Raw genomic sequence first — 21,797 nt, 5'->3', positions numbered from 1 at the left:
GGTAAGATGTATTTTATGTAAACTTTCAGTAAATCCTGTTGTTCACACATCTGAAAACAAATGTCATTTGGAAAGTTGGAAGGTTTCAGAATGAAGCATGGAGAAAAATGAAGCAGTGATAATTCCTTAGTACTAGTTGTACGAGAGGGAAAACCGGCTGTTTTTAAGAGCTAGAAACACCTGGCATTAATTTGAGGTATGTTGAATCTTGATTTCTTGGAGCCTGTTCTGTAACACATGTAAAAGCTTAGCAAGTTATAAAGCAACTTTTTCCATTTTACATCTTTTTCTGTAAAGAAAGAAGTTCCACGGAACAGGAATTATGCATTTATTGTAACCTATAATCCCTGAATTTCTTAATGAACATCTCTGTTCAAATGCGGAAAAATAACAACTGCTTCTGGAGTAAAGAGCTACAAATCCTCCCCACAAAAAAAAAAAATAAAAAAAATCACAGAAGTGATAGAGAACTGGTCCAGAATTCATCTCAAGAGGTTGTTCAGTCTGGTTTCCAGCCTAAGAGCAGAATCCTCAATCGAAGGTGTTCCTGGCATATGTTTGTTTTATGTCTTCTTTACAACTTTCAGTGATGGAGATTCTATCATGGCTCAAGTCACTCAAGGTGTCCCTGCTATTAGAAAAAAGTGGTGATTTGGGTTTGCTTTGGGGGTTTTTTGCCATCACCTCCTCTCACACTTTCATGTCCAATCTTAATTTTCCCTAGTTCACTATAAGCTTTCTCTTTCTTATCCCATCTGCAAAAGTCATGGAGAACAACGTTCTCTTCTTTGGAACTCCCTTCAACATGACTTAAGGTCATTATTGTTCCACTGTTCCTGGAGAAAACCTCTCCAGTCTTTTGGTTTTCCTTTAAGTCAGGTTTTTCAAACCTCTGATTAATCTTGCTGCTCTCTCCTCCTGACTCTCTGAAATCAGTTCATCTTTCTTGAACTGCAGTGGTCCAAACTGGACATAAAATTCCAGCTAAGCAGAGTGGAAGGGTGCTCTGCTTTGTTGTATGCATGGTAAATCTGTAAAACCTATGTGATATTTTCCTGTTCTATGAAAGAGTCTTCTGCAAGTTAATGCCACTGCAAATTGAGTAAAAAATACTATGGTTCTTATAACTTATCAAAGTTATTGCTCAAAATTTTACATTGAGTAGACCAGACCTCTTTGGAATGTCCCTTACTTCAGCCTTCTAATTTGAAAGTGATCCCTGGGTAACCAGAGTACAGTTTTCCAAGTAGTTTTTACCTGCTGTTTTGCCCTTTCCTTGTTTTGCCCTTTGGGAATTTTATGCAAGATGAAATCAGAGGCCTTGCTGAAGTTGAGAAGCATGATATCTACTGAATCTCAGCTCGGGTACAAAAATATCACTACTACAAGTTAAAGTATGTATAAAGTGAATCCACTTCATATCAGTACTTTTAATTTGTAAATACTTGTGATGGCAGAGATTGTCCAAGGCCCCACGTGTGTCCTACGCTCGCTGTCATGTTTTGTATGTCAAGACTTGCAAAGGAGCTATACCACTCCTTTCTTTCCGACATCAGCCCTGATGGTGGGGGCAGAACCTGAGAAGGGATCCCATTAATGTTTAGGGGGTTTTGCTAGTTCTTCAAAGGGTCTATATTCTTTCTCAGCTCATCCATATTCTTCTTGTTTAAAGCGTCTCTGACTTGTCTAAGTGGAAGGTTTTTTGTGGTCAGCCATGGTGGATTCAAAATGTGAATTCATTTAAGCTTCTGTACGATTTTGGATATGGACTTACCCCGTTGAAATGGACCCAGAAAGGGGTTTCTCTACAGGACAGCGCTGAATACTGAGGTGATGATGCTCAGTAACCTCTCTTGCCCTTTGCCAGGGTGGGGAAGGTTCCTGTGCAGGATTTTATGGAGGTTCAGAAAAGACTATTTGACTGGACTGTGGGACTTTAGATGTCTTCCAGCTTAGTCAAGGTAAAATATGAAACAGAGTGTTTTCCAGTAATTTGGAAAAGGCAGAAAATCTGTTACCTGGCATACTGTATGGCTGCAGTTGGATGTCAGGGTAGAAGCTGGGAATGTTGATCTACCCATAGGTTGGTTATTCACATGGCACAAATGTGTGTATCTACCCGTGATAGTAGGTTTACACTTGGCACCATTCTTCAGACTGGGAGAGGTACCCCTTCCTGCCAAACTGTTATGAACAGAAAGTGAGGCATGAGACACCACATATTTTTCTGAAGTGTGAAAAGTTCTAAGCTGAATGAAGTGTGATGTGGGCTGAAAACAGTGAGGAGTTCTGTGAGATGGTGGTTTCAGAAAGAAGGTGTGTGGTCCTCATTATTGAGTTAGAGTGTGTTTACATAAGAAAATTTAAATTGGATGGTGGTGTTGCTAGAGTTGTTTTCTGTTTTTACTCATATTACCGTAAATGAAATCCGGTCCATTATCTTAAATTTTATTTAAACCTTTAAGACTGTTGACACTTAAAATGTAGAATAAAACTTTCCATGTGCTTTTTTTTTTTTTTTTTATAATGATGCTGAAATGCCTGTACCTCTCCCTTTTTTTCAACCACTGGACAGCCTGATTTTTCAGTTGGGTTTAAGTTGATTTGCGTTTATCATGCCTGTGGAAGGTACTCAACAGACTAATCCAGAAATTTGAACTAAACTGTGGCAAATAAAAGCTATAAATCACCAGTCCCCTTGTAATTCTCTTTGTATACATCAGTGCTAGATAATACATTTAATGGCATTAATGCTTCCAGTGCTTTTACATTTTGTTTGTAACCTTGCTTAACATATAATAGTTGGAAGGTAGATGGATTGTGAGCTTCCAAAGTGTTGAAGTATCTTTCCAGACTTTTGAGAATTTTGGGAGGGAATAGTTCTCATTTTCTCAGTAAACTTTTTTCACTTCCAAGAAAAGCAGCTCAACCTACTACTTTATTGGGTCATGTGAGGGACCTTGACAGAATTTGTTGATGAGCTTTCAAATATTTGAACATAATGTTTCTGCAATTGTAACAGCTTCAGAAATTATGTGGTTTTTCAATGAACAGAAGACTTTGAATGCTCTTTCACCGATAGCTGGGAGAATTAGAAAGATGACTCAGATGCATGTAGGTTTTACCAGGAATCTATCTGTTCTCTGTCTAATGAGTACTGCTAAGAACTCTCTTGCCTATGGAAAATGAAACATTAGTGAGATGATGGAGTGCTGGGACTTGTGATAATATTTGTTTTGGAAATTAGGCAGGGAAAGATACGCTGAGGTAATAGTCACAGGACTTAGATAATACTCAGTTGCTCTGAGCTGGAAATGCCGGTGGATTCCCCCAATGGTATTGGCATTGGTCCTCGCCGCTGAAATGCTTGGAAACAACACTCATTGTAAGGCAAATTAAAATCTCCATGTTGATGTGCCAACTGAATTTTAAACCTATTCTGTTGTAAGTTAAACATGTAATTTGACTGGTCTTAACTTTCTTGACACAGGTTCTTGGTCAAGTTATTCACCTAGTGTAGTTAGAATAAGCAATCAAAGGGCATTAATGACTGTCAACTAGCTATAGCTGGAATGATGAAGCTATTCTCTTTAGACCAGTGAGTGCTGGCTGCTCTAAAGAGCTGAAGGAGAAGCCTTCTCAACAAAAAATCTCAGAAATAACTAAAGTTGTCAAAATACAGTTTTTGTGGCTGAGCTTTCCAATGTTTTCCTATGAGAGAGCAGAAATAGGATTGAAATCTGTTGAAAACTTTCTCTGTTAAGAAATCTATTTCTTCTTTATTTGCATATCCACTTTCTCTTATATCCTTTGATCAGTTTTCTTCCTGTCTAATAACAATTCATTCCTGTTTAATTTTTCTGATTTTTTTCCCTGTTAATTTTTAGAGGGTTTAGTAGTTTTAATGTAAAGACCTCTTTCCCCTACTTCATTCTGTTAAAATTTGTTTGGGTTTTTTTTAATCTTCTTTCCTCCAAGCATGGTTTTGCATCTGTTTCTAAATCAACCTTCATTGTTAACATGATTTCTTTTTCACTCTTCCATTTACTCTTTTGGAATGAGGACAGAAACAGATCATGTTCATATTTGCTTTCCAAATGTATGTATGTATGTGAGTAAATCTGCACATTTTTTGCATGGCTTTGGGGAATGAGGGATGGAGGGGAGACTGGAACTTGAAAGCACTAGTCAAGGTTCAGGTGGTGATTGTTGTGACTTTTCACTGGTGATTATTTCTGAACTTTCTGAACTGCTTCAAAACATGATCACATTACTCTGTGTGTCACTGTAAAAGACAGAGAAATTTGTTTTTTCTAAATTCTTACATCTCAGAAAAATGCTTTGGTATTACATAATTGCCATTGTTCTTTTGCATATTTTTCACAGCATCCTCCTGGGCAGTTGAGAAGGAAGTACAGTTCCTGCTCCACTATTTTCCTGGATGACAGCACAGTCAGTCAACCAAACCTCAAGTATACCATCAAATGGTGGGTTTTATAATTCCTTTTTTTTTTTTATTAGGACCTACATTATATATGTATTTATACATACCTATTTCTGAACCTTTACTAAGCAAGCTTCAAAGGTTTTAGGTTTTGAAGTAGTAAATTTATTTAATCCAGTTGTGTTCCAGAGGCAAGGAATAGGATGAACAAAGGGCATTACTCTTACTTTGGGTCCATGCAGAATCAACTTCCCAATACTGCCTATCTCAAAAGAAAGCACAGCAGTTAAGGGTCTGATCCAGCAGCTGAAATCCTTGTGCTTCAGTGTTCAACCGGGTGCTTGCTTTGCATGAGTCCTCAAAACTTACTTGGGTACTTGTTTATTCAGAAGTTTGGAATTATCTGAAATTGGAGAGCTCTTTTCTGTTCATGAGAAAATGCTCATTTGCTAAGTTTTCTTTCCAATTTTCTGTTTGAAATGGAAATTAATTGCTTCCAGATTCATTTCCTTATTGAGTACAGCAGCACTAACAGTTTATTACACAGCAGTGGGGAGCCTTGTATGTGGTGTGCACATTGGCTTACCTTTTTGTGACATCTCAGGTGATTGTTTCAGGTTCCACTGGTGCCTTTTTACATTTGGAGAGAAATTAAATTGGTATTTATAGAATATTGTTCTTTATATTTTGTACAGTAAGGGGAAAAATGAGAAAATGAATGGTCAGGCATTTTATGCTGTTTGTTTATTATGATTGCTGGTATACTCCCTTGAGTTGTTTGTAGGTCAGTTACCTTGGTGTACTCAAATGTAAAACTGCAGAGGAACTTACATGAGAGACAAATGTATTCAGACTAATGTGTCCAAAAGAGTTAGTAATGTTGATAGTCACCAAAGCATGTTCTTAATTTTTCTGTTTAAGGAAAAAAGAAGGGAGTGGAGAAGGGATTTGCAGTCAGACTGGCACCTAAGTCCTCATCAGCTCTTTCTCTCTGAAATACAATCTTGCTTTTCCTCAAGTTTCTTTAATCAGTAACTTAAAAATTATTCAGATTAACACTTGGAAAAAGTTTTTTTGGTTTTGAGGGGTTTTTTTACTCCTGGAATCTCAATACTTTTCTGCTCTAAAATCCTTGGAATGCAGATTTTGGTGAGTGCAGCCTTTTGGGTGGGTTTCAGGTCCATTTTTGCATCAGAACTGAACCTGCTCCTGGAAAGAAGAGATGGGTTCAGTTGGCTGCAGCAGCGGAGAGGCATTTTCAGCAGGCCATGGTGGCCAGCAGCAGCCTTATGAAAGAGGAGACAGAAAGATAAGCTGGGGGGAGCAAGGTGGGGACCTCTGGGAGAGGCTCAGGGTGTGTGTCGGGGGTGGGGGGGGGTGGGGGGGTGGGGAGGGGCATGTGGGCAGAGCTGTAGGGAGGGGAGGGAACATGTCAGGCTGGAAAAACTGGCTCTGGGTCTGGGCAGGAGGAGTTGTGCAGGGCTGGGGCCAGGATGCCAGCATGGGAAGGGCTGGAAGCTGCAAGGGGTCACAGGGTTTGAAAAGGGGTCATGTAGGGTGAGAAACTGCCCTCTGGCACATTAAGCCTCTGGGTGAGGAGTCTTTTTGTCCTCTTCTTGCCTGTCTGGCTGCACATTTAACAGGTTTAAGGGGTGGGGAGATTGTAGGGTTATTGCTTTTCCAGTACAGCTTCCTTTCTTGCCCCCATCCTGGCAGACTCTGCAGATGAATGGCTATTGCCTGTAGATATATCAATGAGGGATGTCTCTTGGCCAGCTCGTTTATTTCTTCTGGGTCACGTTATGCACTGGTGTGTTTAAAATATTAGCACATCAGCTGGAGATCTGCAGCATCAGTGGGGTGACCAGGGTAGGTGAGGGGAAAGCTCCATAGGATTCTTTCATGCACAGCAAGTGCTAGCTGAACCGGCATATGAAAAGCAGAATGAAGCTTGGATCTGAGTTAATCTAGTACAGCTCTGAAAGACTTGCAAATTCTGATACAGATGTCTAAATAGTAAATATTTTCTAAACTCGGTTTTACATTTTGTTACAAAAGCAACCATATGGGCACCAAGCAGAGCTCTGAATGTAGATTCTTGCATCTGCTTTCATAAAGTGAACTGGAGCTGCAAGTGTGTTCCTAGGGGCATAATTTAAAATTAAATTTTAGGGCTAATTCATTTTGTGAATAGCTTTCCGTCAAATTAAATTAATTCATAAATGTATTTTTTGTGTTCAGTGAAGACTTTGTCCTTGAAATGTCCATGGTACGCTGTATCTCTTAATTCCTTAAATACATATCTATAGAAAAAATAAAATTTAAAAAGCATTTGTGTTCTAAAAACTTCTAATGCAGCCAGGTAAAAGCTATAATGCTGATACAAAATTAGTAAAATATATTTACTTTCAAGTAAGAAAAAATATTTTTGAACAGTCATGTAGTGGAAAATACTCAAAAACCAAACCAACCAAAACCAAACCAAAGCAGAAATAAAATTCTGTTAACAGAGTAGCTCAAAGATACTGTTTTCCCAACACTCAAGTGTACCAGTTTTAATGTAAAAATTCTGGAATAAAATTACAGAGCAACCAGTTGACTTTCTTTTTAAAAGGCCTTTTATGGAGAAGAAAAGGTGGGGGTGGAATTTTGTGTCAGTGTAAGACATAAGCATCTTTATAGTGAATCACTGACAAGGCAAATGGTCAACAGATTGAACTGGCGAACTCCCTCCCTCCTCCTCCCCCTTTAGCTTTGACTGGGTTTTATGCTGCTGGAACAAGTAGGGAGGGTGCTGCTTCTGCCTTACCCTACTATAAAACTCATGTCATGAGTAAAGCATGCATCCTTTGATAATGCTGGAGTCATGAGTTGGAAACTGGAAAATGACCATTAGAAACTACGTCTTAATTTTCTTCAGATTCAAATGTGAATGAGATCAGTTAGTTGTATACATAGGTAAAATCTTAGCTTTCTGTGTACATAAGGACGCTTTTTGTCTTTATGCAGAATCTAAATGGAGGTACTTCAGTGTGTGGTTTGAGAACATGGGAAATGTATAATGCAGTAAGTTATTCAGGGAGTCATCTTTCCTGAGTTAAAACAAGTAACTTGATGACATAAAAATGTAGGAGCCTGGTGTTCAAGTCTGGTATGTAAGTAACTACATAGAAAGACAGCCAAAAGTTAATGGATTTAAATATAAAATCATAAGACAACAGTGATTAAAACCTTTCATGTTAGCCTGGCAGCATTAGCAAACAATAAAAGAGAAGATCTAATACCAGTGGTGCTTTGTCTTCAACCTTGGACATCAGTAGTTTTATCATTGACTTTAGTGGAGTAGGGCATTAAATGAAAGGTATGTTCAGCTTGGTATGTGGATTATGAGTATTTTTGTAAGTTCCTTTGTTACTATAGTGAAAAGGAGGTGCTTATAAAATTGTCTGTTTACAGCAGTTTTCTGGGTATCTAAGAGCAAACAGAAGAAAATAGCCTGTTGAGCATACTTTGTCACGCATTGTGTTAGGTTTTAAATTTACATGTTAATATGAAAAATAATATAATTTGACAGTCCTGAGATATTAACGTTGTATTTTTCTTTACAGTGTAGCTCTTGCAATATATTACCACATCAAAAACAGGTATGTTAATCAAATCTTGTACTGAAGATATCTCAGTTTTTTCATATAATCAAAACAAATGAACTGCCCAAACGCTAAAAATCCATGCTCTGTTTCTTTCAAAATGTTTTTGGGTGGTAGTTTTCTTATTTCCCATGCTAGAAATGAGAAACATATTCTTTTATTTTATATATTATTTTGCTTAGAAAAATAAAAATTAGAGGGTTATGTACCATAAAATCTGCAAGTACAGCTCAGCATTGAAAAACTGTGATGTTTCAGTGTTTGATTTTATGTGCATGGGTCACTTCTGCGTTGTTACATGTGTTGCAAAAAGAAATCTGAATTGGTCTTCCAGATTTATTTTTTTAGCTACGGTTTGTAAAGTTAGCTGTGTAAATCAGTGATCAGTTAATGTTAATGGATTTTGAAGTAAAAAACATTAATTATATGGTAAGAGTGACATTGAATAGATGTAATTCAAGATGCCTCCGAAACAGAGCAGCTCCTTGGTTTATCTCCTCTGGTGTAGTATGGTTTAGATCTCTGCTCAGTCAAGCTGATTGATATTGAGTAGAAAATAGTTTCTCTAAAAAGTAACTTAGTACATAAATTAGCTCTCCTCATGTTGAATTGGGGTTTTGTATCTTAAATTCCCTGTCCTCATGATATGTCACAGTATCATAAAATAATATATCCTGACATTTCTAAGGAGAGAGTGTATAAATACTTTTTTAAAAGACTTTTGTATCCATAGCGCTTCAAAGTGTCTTTTTAGAGAACTTGGCTTAGATCTTGATCTAACAAGCCACTTACTCGTTTTTAATTCTGGACTGTAAGGAGTCCAACTAGAACAAAAGGAATTATTTCTAAGTTTAAAGTTAAGCTGGTACATCATTTGAGACCACGTTTCAGGTCACTGGAACACATCATGCTTCTTGAAACAAGGCTGACATCTAAAGAGAAACCTTTAGAAGTGCACAAGGGCAGAAAGGCTTAGGGCTTGATCCCTGCTGAAAGCACCTAGAAGACTTTCCAAGACGTCAGTAGGCCTTGGACTGAAATGCATATGGCAATGTGCAAAGCAAAAGTTGGAGTGAATTCTTTTCACAAACTTTTAATCTTGTTTCCTAGGAAATGAGACATTGGTGATGATGCTTGGATTACTTGTTTATCCATCTGTGGTTCCTTTTTTCCCCCTTCCTTCCATTGTTCCTGGGTTAGTTTGCCTAACTAGTCAATTTTTACTACGCTTGACTAAATACTAGAGATCTCAAAGACAATCAGACTCTAAAGTTTGGTGGAAATAAGTTATTGTTAAATGCTCTGTTAAGTGTCATGCCAACTGAGTAAAAGGCTCAGGAGGATGGTGCACATTAGGAACTACAAAGGGTAAGAAACCGCAGAAAGAGCAGGAGGAATCCAGAGCCATTGCTTTGTGCCGATTGCCAAGGAGCTGATTTCTGTCTGCAGTACAATAATGCCCATTCGTGAGCCTACAGAACTTGATGTCAATTTGACGTACAACTAGCAGATAGAGAGGTTAAACCTTTATAAAATAAAATAGTGTTCCATATCAGTGTCTTGAAAACAAATACATGCCAAATACTATCTGCTTGGGAAACTTGCTATCTGTCCTTTCGCTTCTGAGATGGAGAGGTGGCTTATTCCAGAAGAACTGGTGGCTGCTTCTCCCTCTGAAGCTGCCCGGGGCGTGGAGGTGTGTTGTCTATGTGCCCTGTGCTGCACTCAGGACAGATGGTCTCAGCACTGATGCTGGAGCAGGCTTGCGTGTGTCAATTAACAACTGTGAAATCACTGTTCTGTCTTCGGTTGTCTTTGATTTAGGAACAGAGGGACAATGTGATAACAGCATTCAGTTGTACTGGCTGCTGAAAGAGCAATAGCAAAATATACGTTCTCTTTCCTGCCATTACAGGCAAAAAGGAAGTTGTTGATGAATGTGGTAGATTTTGGTTCATTAGGGAGGCTGGGGAGTAAGAAACCACTGCAACTCTTATATCGACTCGGGGTTGATTTTGACAGAAAACGAGTCAAGCATCTGCTGCACAGGAGAAGAATTCTTTTCAGACAGTATTTAGTTGTTCCATTTTTTTCGTGCACAGTAGACTTAAAACTAAATTACTTCATAATATTCCAAACTCTCAGCAGTCCCAGTGTTTTGAGAAACAATACAAGAAATAGAATATTCCTTCATATGTTTCCCAGATTTCATTTGACTGTAACATTCTAATTAGTTCTCATTCCTTCTTCTCCCAGTGTCTCCTATCATTGTTACATTGATTGGCTTTCTGCAGCTTTTGTTGTGTTTAGCTATTCAGCAACGTGATGTGGTAAAAGACACATCTATCTTGGTTTTGGAGGAATGCATAAGTATTGGTGCATTTGCTAAATAAATAAACAAAATAATATAAACCCCAACAAACTAACTGTGAAAAACAATGCTTAGATCAACTAGCAGATGGTTCATTTTTAAAAGATAACAATGTGAATTTGTTCTAATGAAGATGAAAACCTATGAGCTTTTTTTTCTGTGGAATAGATTTTCTTTAGGGTATTCAAATGTGCCTTCATAGCATGCAGCAGCTACAGCATAAAGAAATAAAATAGGAGATTTTTGTTTTGTCTCTTCTCATTGTGAAGGGCCGCAGTTTACTGTAGCAAATCTCAGTGACTCCAGTGAAACTACTTCTGCATTAAGATACTAGCCTTTTTATGTAAGGGTAAAAGAGTCTGGCATAAAATCCTTCCTGATGAGGATTTTTCTATCTCAATTATCTCAATCTGGTTTCCTGTTTTAATTTAGGAACTCCTTTTTTTAACAAAAAAACCACCAAAAAACCCCGTCTATTTCCAGTGTTAGCAGGCTTTATAGCAGAAAAAATGTTGCCATCAGATGTTGAGGTTTGAATGTTGGCTGCTAATAAATACATTTTGTAGATATCAATCCACTGTAAAACTCATGTTTGCATGCTGTGAGTCACGTGCTGTGAGCAGAAAACACATTCGGTGGTTTTTCTCTGAAGAACTCTATGACCAAAGTACCAGAGATGCTATAAATAAAGATGGGATTGTAATAAGTAGGTCACATGGATGCATCTGTCCAGAAAGTGTCCATTTCTAACTGGTACTGTTATACCACTCACTTTTGTGTTCCTGCCAAGATTACACACAGGAGAAATCTTACATTGCATCCTGGATGTTCGGCTTGTGAAGCTGCATCAGCTTGCATGCCGATCTTGAGCAACAGGGGGACCTGAGAGAGAAATAGCAAATAAAACCAATGAATAGGAATGTTATTTTGTCTGATTTATTTTTGTATGTACTACTTTTTGCTTTCAGAAATCATTAGTAGAATAACTTTTTCCAAATAAATAAAAAGTAAGTCTGTATGAACTAAAGGGTAACTGTAAAAATAGTATTGCACATTTGTAAATGTTCACAATGTTGGCAATAAAGTAGGAGGAGGAGGAATGAAGAGATTGCAAGGATTGACCTGATGAAGTTAAAAGGAGAGTAAGCTGGGCTGATTTCGTTATGGTTTATAGGAGTACTGCTTAGGCTGTGAAGAAGCCTTACAGCAGAGAGCAGAAGAGCTATGTATCTTTGGCATTGAAAGCTTTTTTTTTATTACTTTGTAACATGGATTTCATATTACATGTGAACCTTATGGCAGAACAGGTCCAACTTCAATTTGAAAATCACATCTCTGCAGTGTTTCTAAGCACCCCACAGCATGAGGAGTATCGGAATTTTAATGATACGCTAGTGTGTATGAGAGCTGCGTGCTGTTGTGTTCAGATAATGACACTACTTTGGTTTTAATACTTTTTAGGGACACAGACGGAAGAATGCTCTTAGATATTTTTGATGAAAACCTTCATCCCCTTTCGGTAAGTACATCTGCCTCTTCTTCCCTTTCATGTGAACTGTCTGTCTTTGTCTGCTTCGTTTTGTTTCAGTCACATATTTGGAAGTATTTCTTCCTTAGAAATCCGAAGTGCCACCAGACTATGACAAACATGACCCGGAGCAGAAACAGATTTACCGCTTTGTTCGGACGTTGTTCAGTGCTGCTCAACTGACTGCTGAATGTGCCATTGTCACCCTGGTGAGTGTCTGAGCGATGACATCAACCATCTGATAGACCCAGTTTTGTTCTCAAAGGCTGGGTTTGTATGATTTAATAAATCTAGGTGTTACCAGGGATTTCTTTCTCACCACGGAGACCAAGGAAATTTCTTGATGGGAAGAGATACCACAGTTCATTTTCTTGGGGAGATTAGGTGATGGAAGAAGAGATTGGGTGACGTGCAACACAAAAGCTGGGGTTACATCTTGCCCTCACAAAGTGATAATGTTACAGGCCACTAAGGTGAGTGATAGAAAATGCAGATGGCATAAGTGGTCTGAACAGGAGGGAATGTTAAAAGCAGAAAGGCTTCCACTTTTGGGGGGTTTGCTCTGTATCATTGTAGCTCCCAGCAGAGACTCGGGAACAGCTGTAGGTAATTTGATAGCACTAATAAGGATTGACGGGCACATGAAGGATTCAGTGAATGACTGGGACACGTTAGTGATGGCTCTTTTTTTACTTGGCCTGTACTTGTCTTTCAGGACCACATCATAGGATTGAACAATTGTACTCAAGGCTGACGTTTAGCTACTTTAAAAATAGCATGACACGAAAGAAGGCTCAGATTTTCAGTTGGTGTGGGTCAGCATAACAGTGTGGATTAAAGGAGCTAAAGTGAGCTCCGCCAGCTGAGAATGTCTTAATTTTCCTGAAATTTGTATCCTGCCAGCTCTGACAAGCCTCTTCAGCTTTCAGACACAATTTTGCCCGTGTTCTTGACTTGGAGATTTTAAAAGAACAAAATGGGGTTTTTTACCGCTACAGCATGTGGTTTCATAACCACTTTGTTATGCACTTCAGATAGAAGGAGGGGAAATTGGAGAAGGTGGATTTTGAAGCCCAGACCTACTCATTTCCTCTGTTAATCTCTCTCCCTTGGCTTCTAAGATTAGTTGGCAGGCTTTTCTCCTTCAGACAGTCAGAATTAATCGTACTAGCCAGTACAGAACAGGAATATGAGAGAAATAGGGCAAGAAACACCCTGCAGTGCTCCACCCTTACATTTTGAAGTATTGCTCTACCTAATTATTTGACCCAACCATTACTTTTCTAAAATGACATTTTGTCTCTCTCTTATGCATAATTGCACTAAGTACTTGTCCTTCTCCCTTTTCGTCCTAAGTGTTTTCTGCTGGAGGCAAGATATGTTGTGTGGTCAGTATGTTCTTCTATAATGTAATTAATCCACTGTCAAGTACAGTGGAACCTTCTTGCAGTTATTTGTTGTTTGGTCTTAGGTTATTTGATGAATGAGGGCAATATTTAGTAGAAAGGAAGAGGGCTCTTTTTATTAACAATATCTTCCTGTTAACTGCTGTGCATGGAAAGTTCTTCCCCACGAATAGTTAACCCAGGCATATATTTCAGTATCTTTCATTTGTAACTGCTTCCTTGCCTCTGCTGGTTCATACGTGGTTTCCCCGCAAGTAACTTCTGGTGTGATCTGCAATGAAGTATAAATGTTTTTAACTCATTTGTTGTATTGCAGAGGCCATTTCCATAGTTGTTAGTGCTTGAAAACTTAGCTGGCTTGGTTTTTTTACCCAGCACAATGGTAACAGATAAGCTGTTTTATAGCTTAGTTCTCAAAGCAGTCATGCAGATGTTTGTGGATAGGTTTGGTGCAAGTGATCAGCATTACTGTTCTGCTGTTCTTGCCCATGTTTTCAGCACCTACCTGACCCCTCTTCCCAGAAGGTTTCAGTTTTTAAATAAATAGTGGATTACAAGTATAAAATTTTTCTACTGCTGTTCTCAGTTTCCTCTCTACTTCTAAGTCCTATTTCTTTATTTGTTAGTGTCATCAGAAGGGGCCCCAGAGACAGATTGTGGTGTTTCTGAAACATTCAAATGTGGAAATGAATCTGTTAAAAAGCAATCAACCCTTCCCCCCTCCCCACACTCCTGAAATCTTAATAGTGTTGATATTGCTATTTATGAACCTTCCAAGTGCTTTCGATTTTGATACCCCGTCTGGGGAAGAAGAGAGCAGCATTCCCTGCTGGAGCTTATGTTTTCCTATAGTCTATCGGGCCATCCGTCAGAGAGCAATCTGATAGCCCTGTCTGTCACTTACTCCTGGTGGGATGGTTGCCAGAAGGCAGGAAGTCCATCTGTGGAGATCACAGTGCATTTTGAACAAGATGCTACAACTATACCTTTCTTTCGCTCGCCTCATTATTTTAAAATAGTCCTAACCGCTGCTTTTTACTGCCCAACTTATTACCACAGTTTAAGGTGTGTAGTTGAATGCACTCGCTGTTTGTCTTTTTACATGTCATTAGCCAGCTAGAAGCAGCAGTTACAGTTGGTTATATAGCAGTCTGTGTGTTCAGCACAGGAGCTGAGTAAATGTGAAACTTCAGACTGTTAGATAAGCTAGTCTCCAGCAAAAAGCCGGCATTGTGTTGCTTCAAGCACTTAATTAAAACATTTCAATTAAAGCCTCCACTATTACAGCAAAACCAATTTATAATTAAACAAAAAAAATTTAATCTTCACACAGCCTCCAGAGCTGCCAAGAGATTTCCCATACTGATAGGTGAAAAATTAAAATCTCAGGTTGAAACAATTAAATACTAATTCACATTATTTATTTATAAAATAATACCATAAGAATAGAATTAGTTTTAAGAATTGTGTTCTGATTTAAAGTCTTGTAGATAATGTTTTTTGGCCCAGTGAATAGCTGAACTGTATTCAGTGACCTGACTTTGTGAGAAAAATAATGTACAGGTGCTTCTTCGTCGACCCAGAGTATTCCCACCCTTGCTAAAACTGGGAAGTGCCTGTCTCATTTACATGTCTCCTCAAATACAGGGGTGGCAAGTTGTAATTACGTTCATCTACTGATTGAATAGCAATTAAAAACGTGAACAGGAGTATTATCCATACCAATAAGAAAACAATACAGTGTTTGCATATCGTGAAAATTAAATACTTATGCTTTGTTCTTTTGTTCTGTAAAAACAATCCTATTAACTAGACCTGAAGAGGAGACTGGTCCACGTTTTCTGCTTTGCCTTGGTATGACTTTCTGAGGGTTTTTTGCAAATAGTCTAAATCTATGGCTCCTGATACACTTCTGTGTCCTTAGTAGCTTCAGAGGATAACTTTTGCATCTGCAAATAGGCAAAGGTGCTAGGTCTGTATGCTGTAGACTGATCAGATACCGTGATATGTAAATACGTGCAGTACGTGAGCTGAATGATTTCTGTGAAGTTGAGAGGAGCATGCTTTTGAAGTATGTTGCAAAGTTCATACTGTGACTGAGAGGATTTGATACTGAGAAATTTGAAATTTGAAGTTCGTAAGAATAAATTCTGCTTATGAAAAATAGGGTTTTAATTAAATCCAGCCAGATGTTCCTGAGTTCTTATTGTACTGTTCAGTCGCATTTTCAGCAACTAGGACTAGGTAGAGAGAGAATTTTGAACTGTGTTGTGAAAATTACACTGTTTGAGGAAAATTTTGTTTTCTGTGTTTGTGGAGGAAAGGAGAAAGCTTTTATCTGAGTTTCTTTCGCTGAGATGTTTTTACTTTTACATGGTGATAAAAACCTTTCTTTTCCTATTTCAACTGAAGTACCAAAAATCTGATACTTTAAAAGAAAACAAAAACAGGAAAGTGATTAGAGTCCGTGGAGACACTTGATCTGCAGCCAGAGGTCTCTTTCAGCTGGCCCAGAATGAATACCAACCCTCGTGCATCTAAGAGAAGATGCAGATTCCTCTGAAGACCTTAGAGTACAATGCAAAATACTGTTTATTGCCTGGTTTGACGTTGTCATTCTCCAACCAGCGACTGTAAGGGATCATGAGAGCGGTTGGGTGAGCAAAGCAAAGCGTTGGAAGCTGGGCTCCACCTTGGTAAGAAACCATGGGGAAAGTTGGGTATCCAGTATTGTTGGTGTCACCTTTGTCCTGGGCTTCAAGCATTCCTGGGAGGTGGCCGAAGCCACCACTTTGCCACATTGAAGAAGGTCTCCAGGCACAGAGAGAAGGTCTCTCCACCTGTGCTGTGGACCTGAGCCCGGCAGTGGCCATGTGTCAGGGTATGCTCCAGAGAAGACCGAGAGGACCAGGGGCTTCATACTTGTGTTCCAAGCACTGGTGGGCGCAGAAAACTCAGATTCTGGTCCCTGGTTTTACGGCTGTTCTCATCTTTTGACTACAGTGTAACATGCAACACATGAATGATTATCAGTTAATACTTAAATGTCTGTTTAGTCAAGCCTTGCTTTAGGCCTGCTAAGCCTACACTTCATAAAAACAGAACGTTCAAGCTGGAGATTGCGAGGGAATTTTTTTTTAAATCCTCAAGAGAAGAGAACGTTCAGTTACAGAATAAGTGTCTGTTTTCTGATGCATCTCTAAAGGTTTCTGTGTAGGCAAGGAATGAATACTGATCCTGGTTTTAGACTGGAAAGTCAATGTTGCCTAGTAGTTTGAGAGCATTTTATTTGTATTGTACAACTGCGTCTTAAAATGAGTGAATCGGGGGGTAAACCTGGAGATGGGTGACTTTTCTCTCAGTTCCATTAGTGTTTCCTATAAATATCTGCAGTGGTACTTCGCAGTTGTTCACATTTTCAGAGTTTTGTGACTCTCTTATTCTTTTTCAACATTTGGTCTCAAAAATAAAAATTGGATGAATTTGCAGGGACCACGATGATGTGATGTCCTTTTCCACCGAACGGATGGCACCAGACTTCTGTGGAACATTTTAAATACCCAGCTGGGCAACTGCAAAGCACAGTTATTTCTGGAGAGTTGTGGTAGGGAACTGGCTGTTTGCTTAGAACAGCACATATGGCAATTTAGTGATTGGATGTGAGCAGTAATTTGGCTATATGGCACCCACTACCAATTATATTTTTTTTCTGTACAAGTATCTTCTTAGGTTCAAGGCATTGTGGCACACACTGAAGTTTTCTCATTAAAGAGGGAGGACTGTGTATTTCTTCATGATGTCTTGGGATGGAAACTGTCTCTGTTAGTTATTCTGTGCTCCTGCAGCTTGTGTGGGTTAGCTAGTGGATACATATGGAGTTTAAATGGGAGAGGCTGGGAATGAGGTTATTGCAAATACACGTTCATTTGCACATTTTCAGTTATGGTAACTAAAATACTGAGACCATAGTCTCCTTCCTGTCAGTGTAAATCCGGTGAGAAATAATTAAAGCCACTAGCGTTTTATTGGTAAAATAGAGACAGAATTTGACATAAAGCAATATAAAAGCAGCATAAGAAAAGATGTTTTCCTGTTGCTGCTGCCTCAAAATTCAGAAGTATTCTAGAAATGTCAGTGACATACCTTGGTGATTGCCCATTTCTTTAGTGTGCTGAGATTTACTGAAACTCCACTTAGCCTCCTTGGAGGCAGTGCACAGCTTCTGACCTCTCCATGTTGCACCACAGGAAACTCTAGTACTTCAGACAGATATAATTACAGAATAATTTAGGTTGGAAGGGACCTCTGGAGTTCACATCTGGTCTGGCCTCTTCTAAAAGCATGACCAGCTGGATCAGGCTTATTAGGGCCTGACCAGTTGAGTTCTGAATTTCTCCAAGGATGGAAATTTCATAACTTTCACAGAAAACCTGCTCCACTGTTTTAGGGAAGCCTAAAAAACTTACTACCATATTTTGGATGCTTAGACTGCATTGGAAGTTAATGTTGAACAAGATTCAGAATGAAGTAAGAAAGAGAAACAAAACTTCTGTAAGACTCCACAGCAAGATTTTGATAAAATTTTAGTATTCCTTTGGATTATGAAATATTGAATGAAATTATTTGATGCTTTCATATTTGGTATATATCCTCCTGAAGGGGTGGGAGTGAGTGGGGGAGGAAATAAACCTTCTCCAATGTTTTAACCTTTCTTTCTACTTGAGATTATTATATAATATACAAAGTATGCTGTAATGTCCCCTGAGATGGAAAAAAATGAGATCCTGTTTCATACTAATTAAAACTGAACTCGTAAATACTATCTTTAGTTTTCAATTTCTTCAAACGGATTCATGTTCTGTTGATGGGGATGTTGTGTAACCAACACTCTGCTATCCAGGATCATGGGGAGCGGGACATCTAGATAACTGGGACAACACTGGTTACTATCAGACACTTGGAAAATCTAGGATGGATGCACCCAACTGCAAATAATCATACCGGGGTTTAGTTCTGGCTCAGCAGTGGCTCTGCTCAAGCAGCGCTGCTGGAGCTTGGATGCTGTTGCTGATCCTGTTAGTTTGTGCCATGTAGCCATTCTGTGTCTGGATAAAAAGGGCCCCCCAGGACTAGCGGTGATAATGGATGGCTAAATGTTTCTCTACCGTGCTATTGCAAGTCCAAGTCCTGGGAGTTAACATCAGAGGCTGTAAACTAAGTCAGCATGGAGTCAGTTTGGGTCTGGCAGATTTATGAGCTCAAGATACATGCTGAAACGAATTGGTTCTGGACCTGAAATGGCATTGGAAGCCATTTAACTACATTCCTGTGGTGCTGCGTTTAAGTTAATGGACCTCTCCAGAGTTCATTGAACTCGAAGCAAATTTGGGATTATCTATACCCACAGAGTGGTAGTTTTGTTTAATTATTAGAATTAAATTCTTCTTAAGTCAGGTAAATGAATTCTTAACAAAAGCAGATCACCCAATTGGTTTCACTTATTATTAAATAATAATTTGCTGATATTCCAAGTGTAAAGGTCAATTGTTGCAAAATCTTGGTGTGAATCTGTGGGAAGTGATGGAAAATAATAATCCAGTATTGCTCTTCTGAAATCTTAATTCTGTGCAGTGTATCCTCTGATGTGTACTCAGGTTATTAAAATGTTGCCCATGAGGTGCAAGTGTTGTCCATGAAAGCTTGTTAGACTGACAGTCATGTAAAACCGTGTGGTTCATTCACAAGCACAGTAGACTAACAATGGAGGTATCAGACTCTGAGGTATTGTTTGTAAGTAAAAATGTATTGATGGACCAATGTCCATTGGTATTTTCCAGATCAGAATTGCATTTCCTTTTCAGCTAGGAATTATGTTAGAAATTAGTTTTGAAGATTGTAGTGTTGTTGGTATTAACACTGAGTTATACTTGTTCTTTGCAAGGTGTGAAAAATTCAGAATGTTACGTTTGACTGAAGCCACTGAGTGTTTCTGCTAATGTCACATCAGTTACTTTCATCTTTTATTTAAATAGTCTTGTTATCATTCTGTGAAAAATCTATAAACATAACAGTCATAGAATTAAGTGGGTCAATGATACGTGTGATGAAGATGGCTCTTGGAAGCTATTGAAGTGGTTGAGGAGAACAAGGTGTATTAAGGCAGAATAAATCTCTTGTCCTTTTGGGATTCGACTTCTGGATGTTTAATAGAGAAGTGCGCAAAAGTTTTGCCACAAAAGCTTGCTTTCAGAAGAGGCGCTGCAAAGGATATATTAAATTGTAAACAAGTAATATTGAGATAACAGCTTCAATTTGTTTTAAGCTTTAATTTCATTTTTAAGCATGGGTACAGCTGCTAAAAGTGGGTGATGGCAAATCATGGCATTTATTTTAACTTATGTCTTCTAGATACTAAAATCTTATTAGATCTGGTTCTATAAAGGAACACCTGCTGAAATAATCCAGAGGAGATGAGGTTTTCAGACTTGTTTAAAAAATAAAAATAAAATAAAAGGCTTGTCACATTTTCTTCTGCATTTTTTGGACTTTTGATGTATAAGTAAATTTCTTACATCATTCGGGGATACAAGTTACAATATTCTTTTCTATGCTGAGCTTTTAACATTCAGCTTTATTATATGACTTTACAGGAGCTAGTCCTGAAGAAAATGCAGAAAGTGTTTTGCTTTTGAAAATTAAGCCAGTGAAATTCATTACAACACACAATTATACTGAACCGCATAGTGTACACAGAATCCCAAGTTTGTTTGATACAAACCCCATATTTAAGAAGATGACCCCTGTACTTAAATACACTGTTCAATGTATAGACATAATTGCATACAAATGGCATTTCCATATGTCACACTTAGACAGAGGGTCAACATTTTCAGTGATTTTTTTTTTTTTTTTTTTTTTTTTTTAAATGAGGTGGAGCATGCCTGCCCCTGTGTGTGGGAAGACTTGCTCGCTTTTGCCAGCAAAAGCAGGTGCTGTTCTCCCACCAGCCACGAGTTTGTTTGGGATGAGTAGCGTAGTGACTAACCACGCACCAGCCTTCCTCTTCAAACAGGCTGAGAGCCACCTGGCCCTTCTCCAACAGTCTGCACCGATTCAGCACATCTTTGCAGCAGCCAGAAGCATCCCCCTGCAGTAGTGTAGGCTGCCAAGTGTGTGGCAGACTCTACCTCTCCTTTTTACTCTGATGTCTCATCAAAGTCAAAATCTTGGTGTCTGGGCCTAGTATACTGAAATGCTCTGAGATGGAAACAGTGCTCAAGAGCTCCATTTGTTAGCGATAATGAACTTTCTCACATTTGCATAGGAGACAGGGCTCGCTTGGCTGTGTGTATACTGCTCTACATCAGTACGGCGAGAGCTCCAGTACGTACCAGCCTTTTCTCTGTAGAGTCACCTTGTTCTCTCCAAACTGGAGCTAGGGAGAACTAGAATGAAGACTCTGTGCAACTGAGTGAGCTTGGTTGAAAGTTGAAGAACTACACCAATGTGACAGTAGGTGTATCTTTGGGATATTCCCACATTAGCCGAGGACCTCAATACACTTTTACAAATGTTTGGTGCAGGAAGAAGTCTTGTTCTTTTTCTGGCTTCTTTTAGTTGAACACACACACTTAAAACCCAAGACTGAGTCAGGGAGGACACTGCAAGTGAACAAAACATAATGCTGTCTTTTAAAGCATTTTCAAGAAAGGAGCCAAAAACCTCTCTCCTTGCGAGGTATTTATCATTTCCAGTTTCTTTGGATGATGATACAGAGCCTCCAGCAAACAGTATGTCTGGAGTTAAGCCCAAGTTATCACCAAGGACTCAAGAGTGATTATTCATATCCCTCAACATACTACTAGAAGATGCTCAAATATGGTAACAAAGGTGGTATAAGAATAGTCTCTTATCAAGCTCCTATTTATTTGAGAAACTAGCTTTAAAAATTCTTTGCTGGTGGGAAGGTAGTAGCAAGTGTTTGCTCCCTTTTTACTTCGGTGTGTAAGGTCATCTGCCATCCAGAGGGACCTTGACAGGCTTGAGTGGTGGGCACATGTGAGCCTCATGAAGTTCGACAAGGCCAAGTGCAAGGTCCAATGTCCTGCACCTGGGACGGGGCAATCCCAAGCACAAATACGAGCTGGATGGAGAATGGATTGAGAGCAGCCCTGAGGAGGACTTGGGGATGTTGGTTGATGAGAAGCTCAACATGACCCCGCAATGTGCCCTTGCAGCCCAAAAAGCCAACCGTATCCTGGGGTGCATCAAAAGAAGTGTGACCAGCTGGTTGAGGGAGGTGATTCTCCCTCTCCACTCTGCTCTCATGAGACCCCGCGTGGAGTACTGCATTCAGCTCTGGGGTCCCCAGCATAAAAACGACATGGACCTGTTGGAGCGA

The 21,797-nt window shown here is 39.0% G+C and overlaps 1 protein-coding gene across 4 annotated transcripts in view; it reads left to right on the top strand.

Moving 5' to 3' along the window:
* The window catches only part of CCNY (cyclin Y), a 128,901-nt gene that overhangs the window by 88,473 nt on the left and 18,631 nt on the right, over positions 1-21,797 (top strand). For all 4 annotated transcript variants that reach the window (XM_037385415.1, XM_037385416.1, XM_037385417.1 and 1 more), the window contains 4 exons: positions 4,387-4,487; positions 8,053-8,088; positions 11,924-11,981; positions 12,080-12,199. In XM_037385415.1, coding sequence (XP_037241312.1) covers positions 4,387-4,487; positions 8,053-8,088; positions 11,924-11,981; positions 12,080-12,199 — 315 coding nt within the window. The remainder of the gene's footprint in view (positions 1-4,386; positions 4,488-8,052; positions 8,089-11,923; positions 11,982-12,079; positions 12,200-21,797) is intronic.

The sequence above is a fragment of the Falco rusticolus genome, chromosome 4, assembly GCF_015220075.1.
Source record: "Falco rusticolus isolate bFalRus1 chromosome 4, bFalRus1.pri, whole genome shotgun sequence".
In the NCBI taxonomy this organism is placed as follows: domain Eukaryota; kingdom Metazoa; phylum Chordata; class Aves; order Falconiformes; family Falconidae; genus Falco; species Falco rusticolus.
This window is presented reverse-complemented; position numbering and strand designations above follow the sequence as displayed.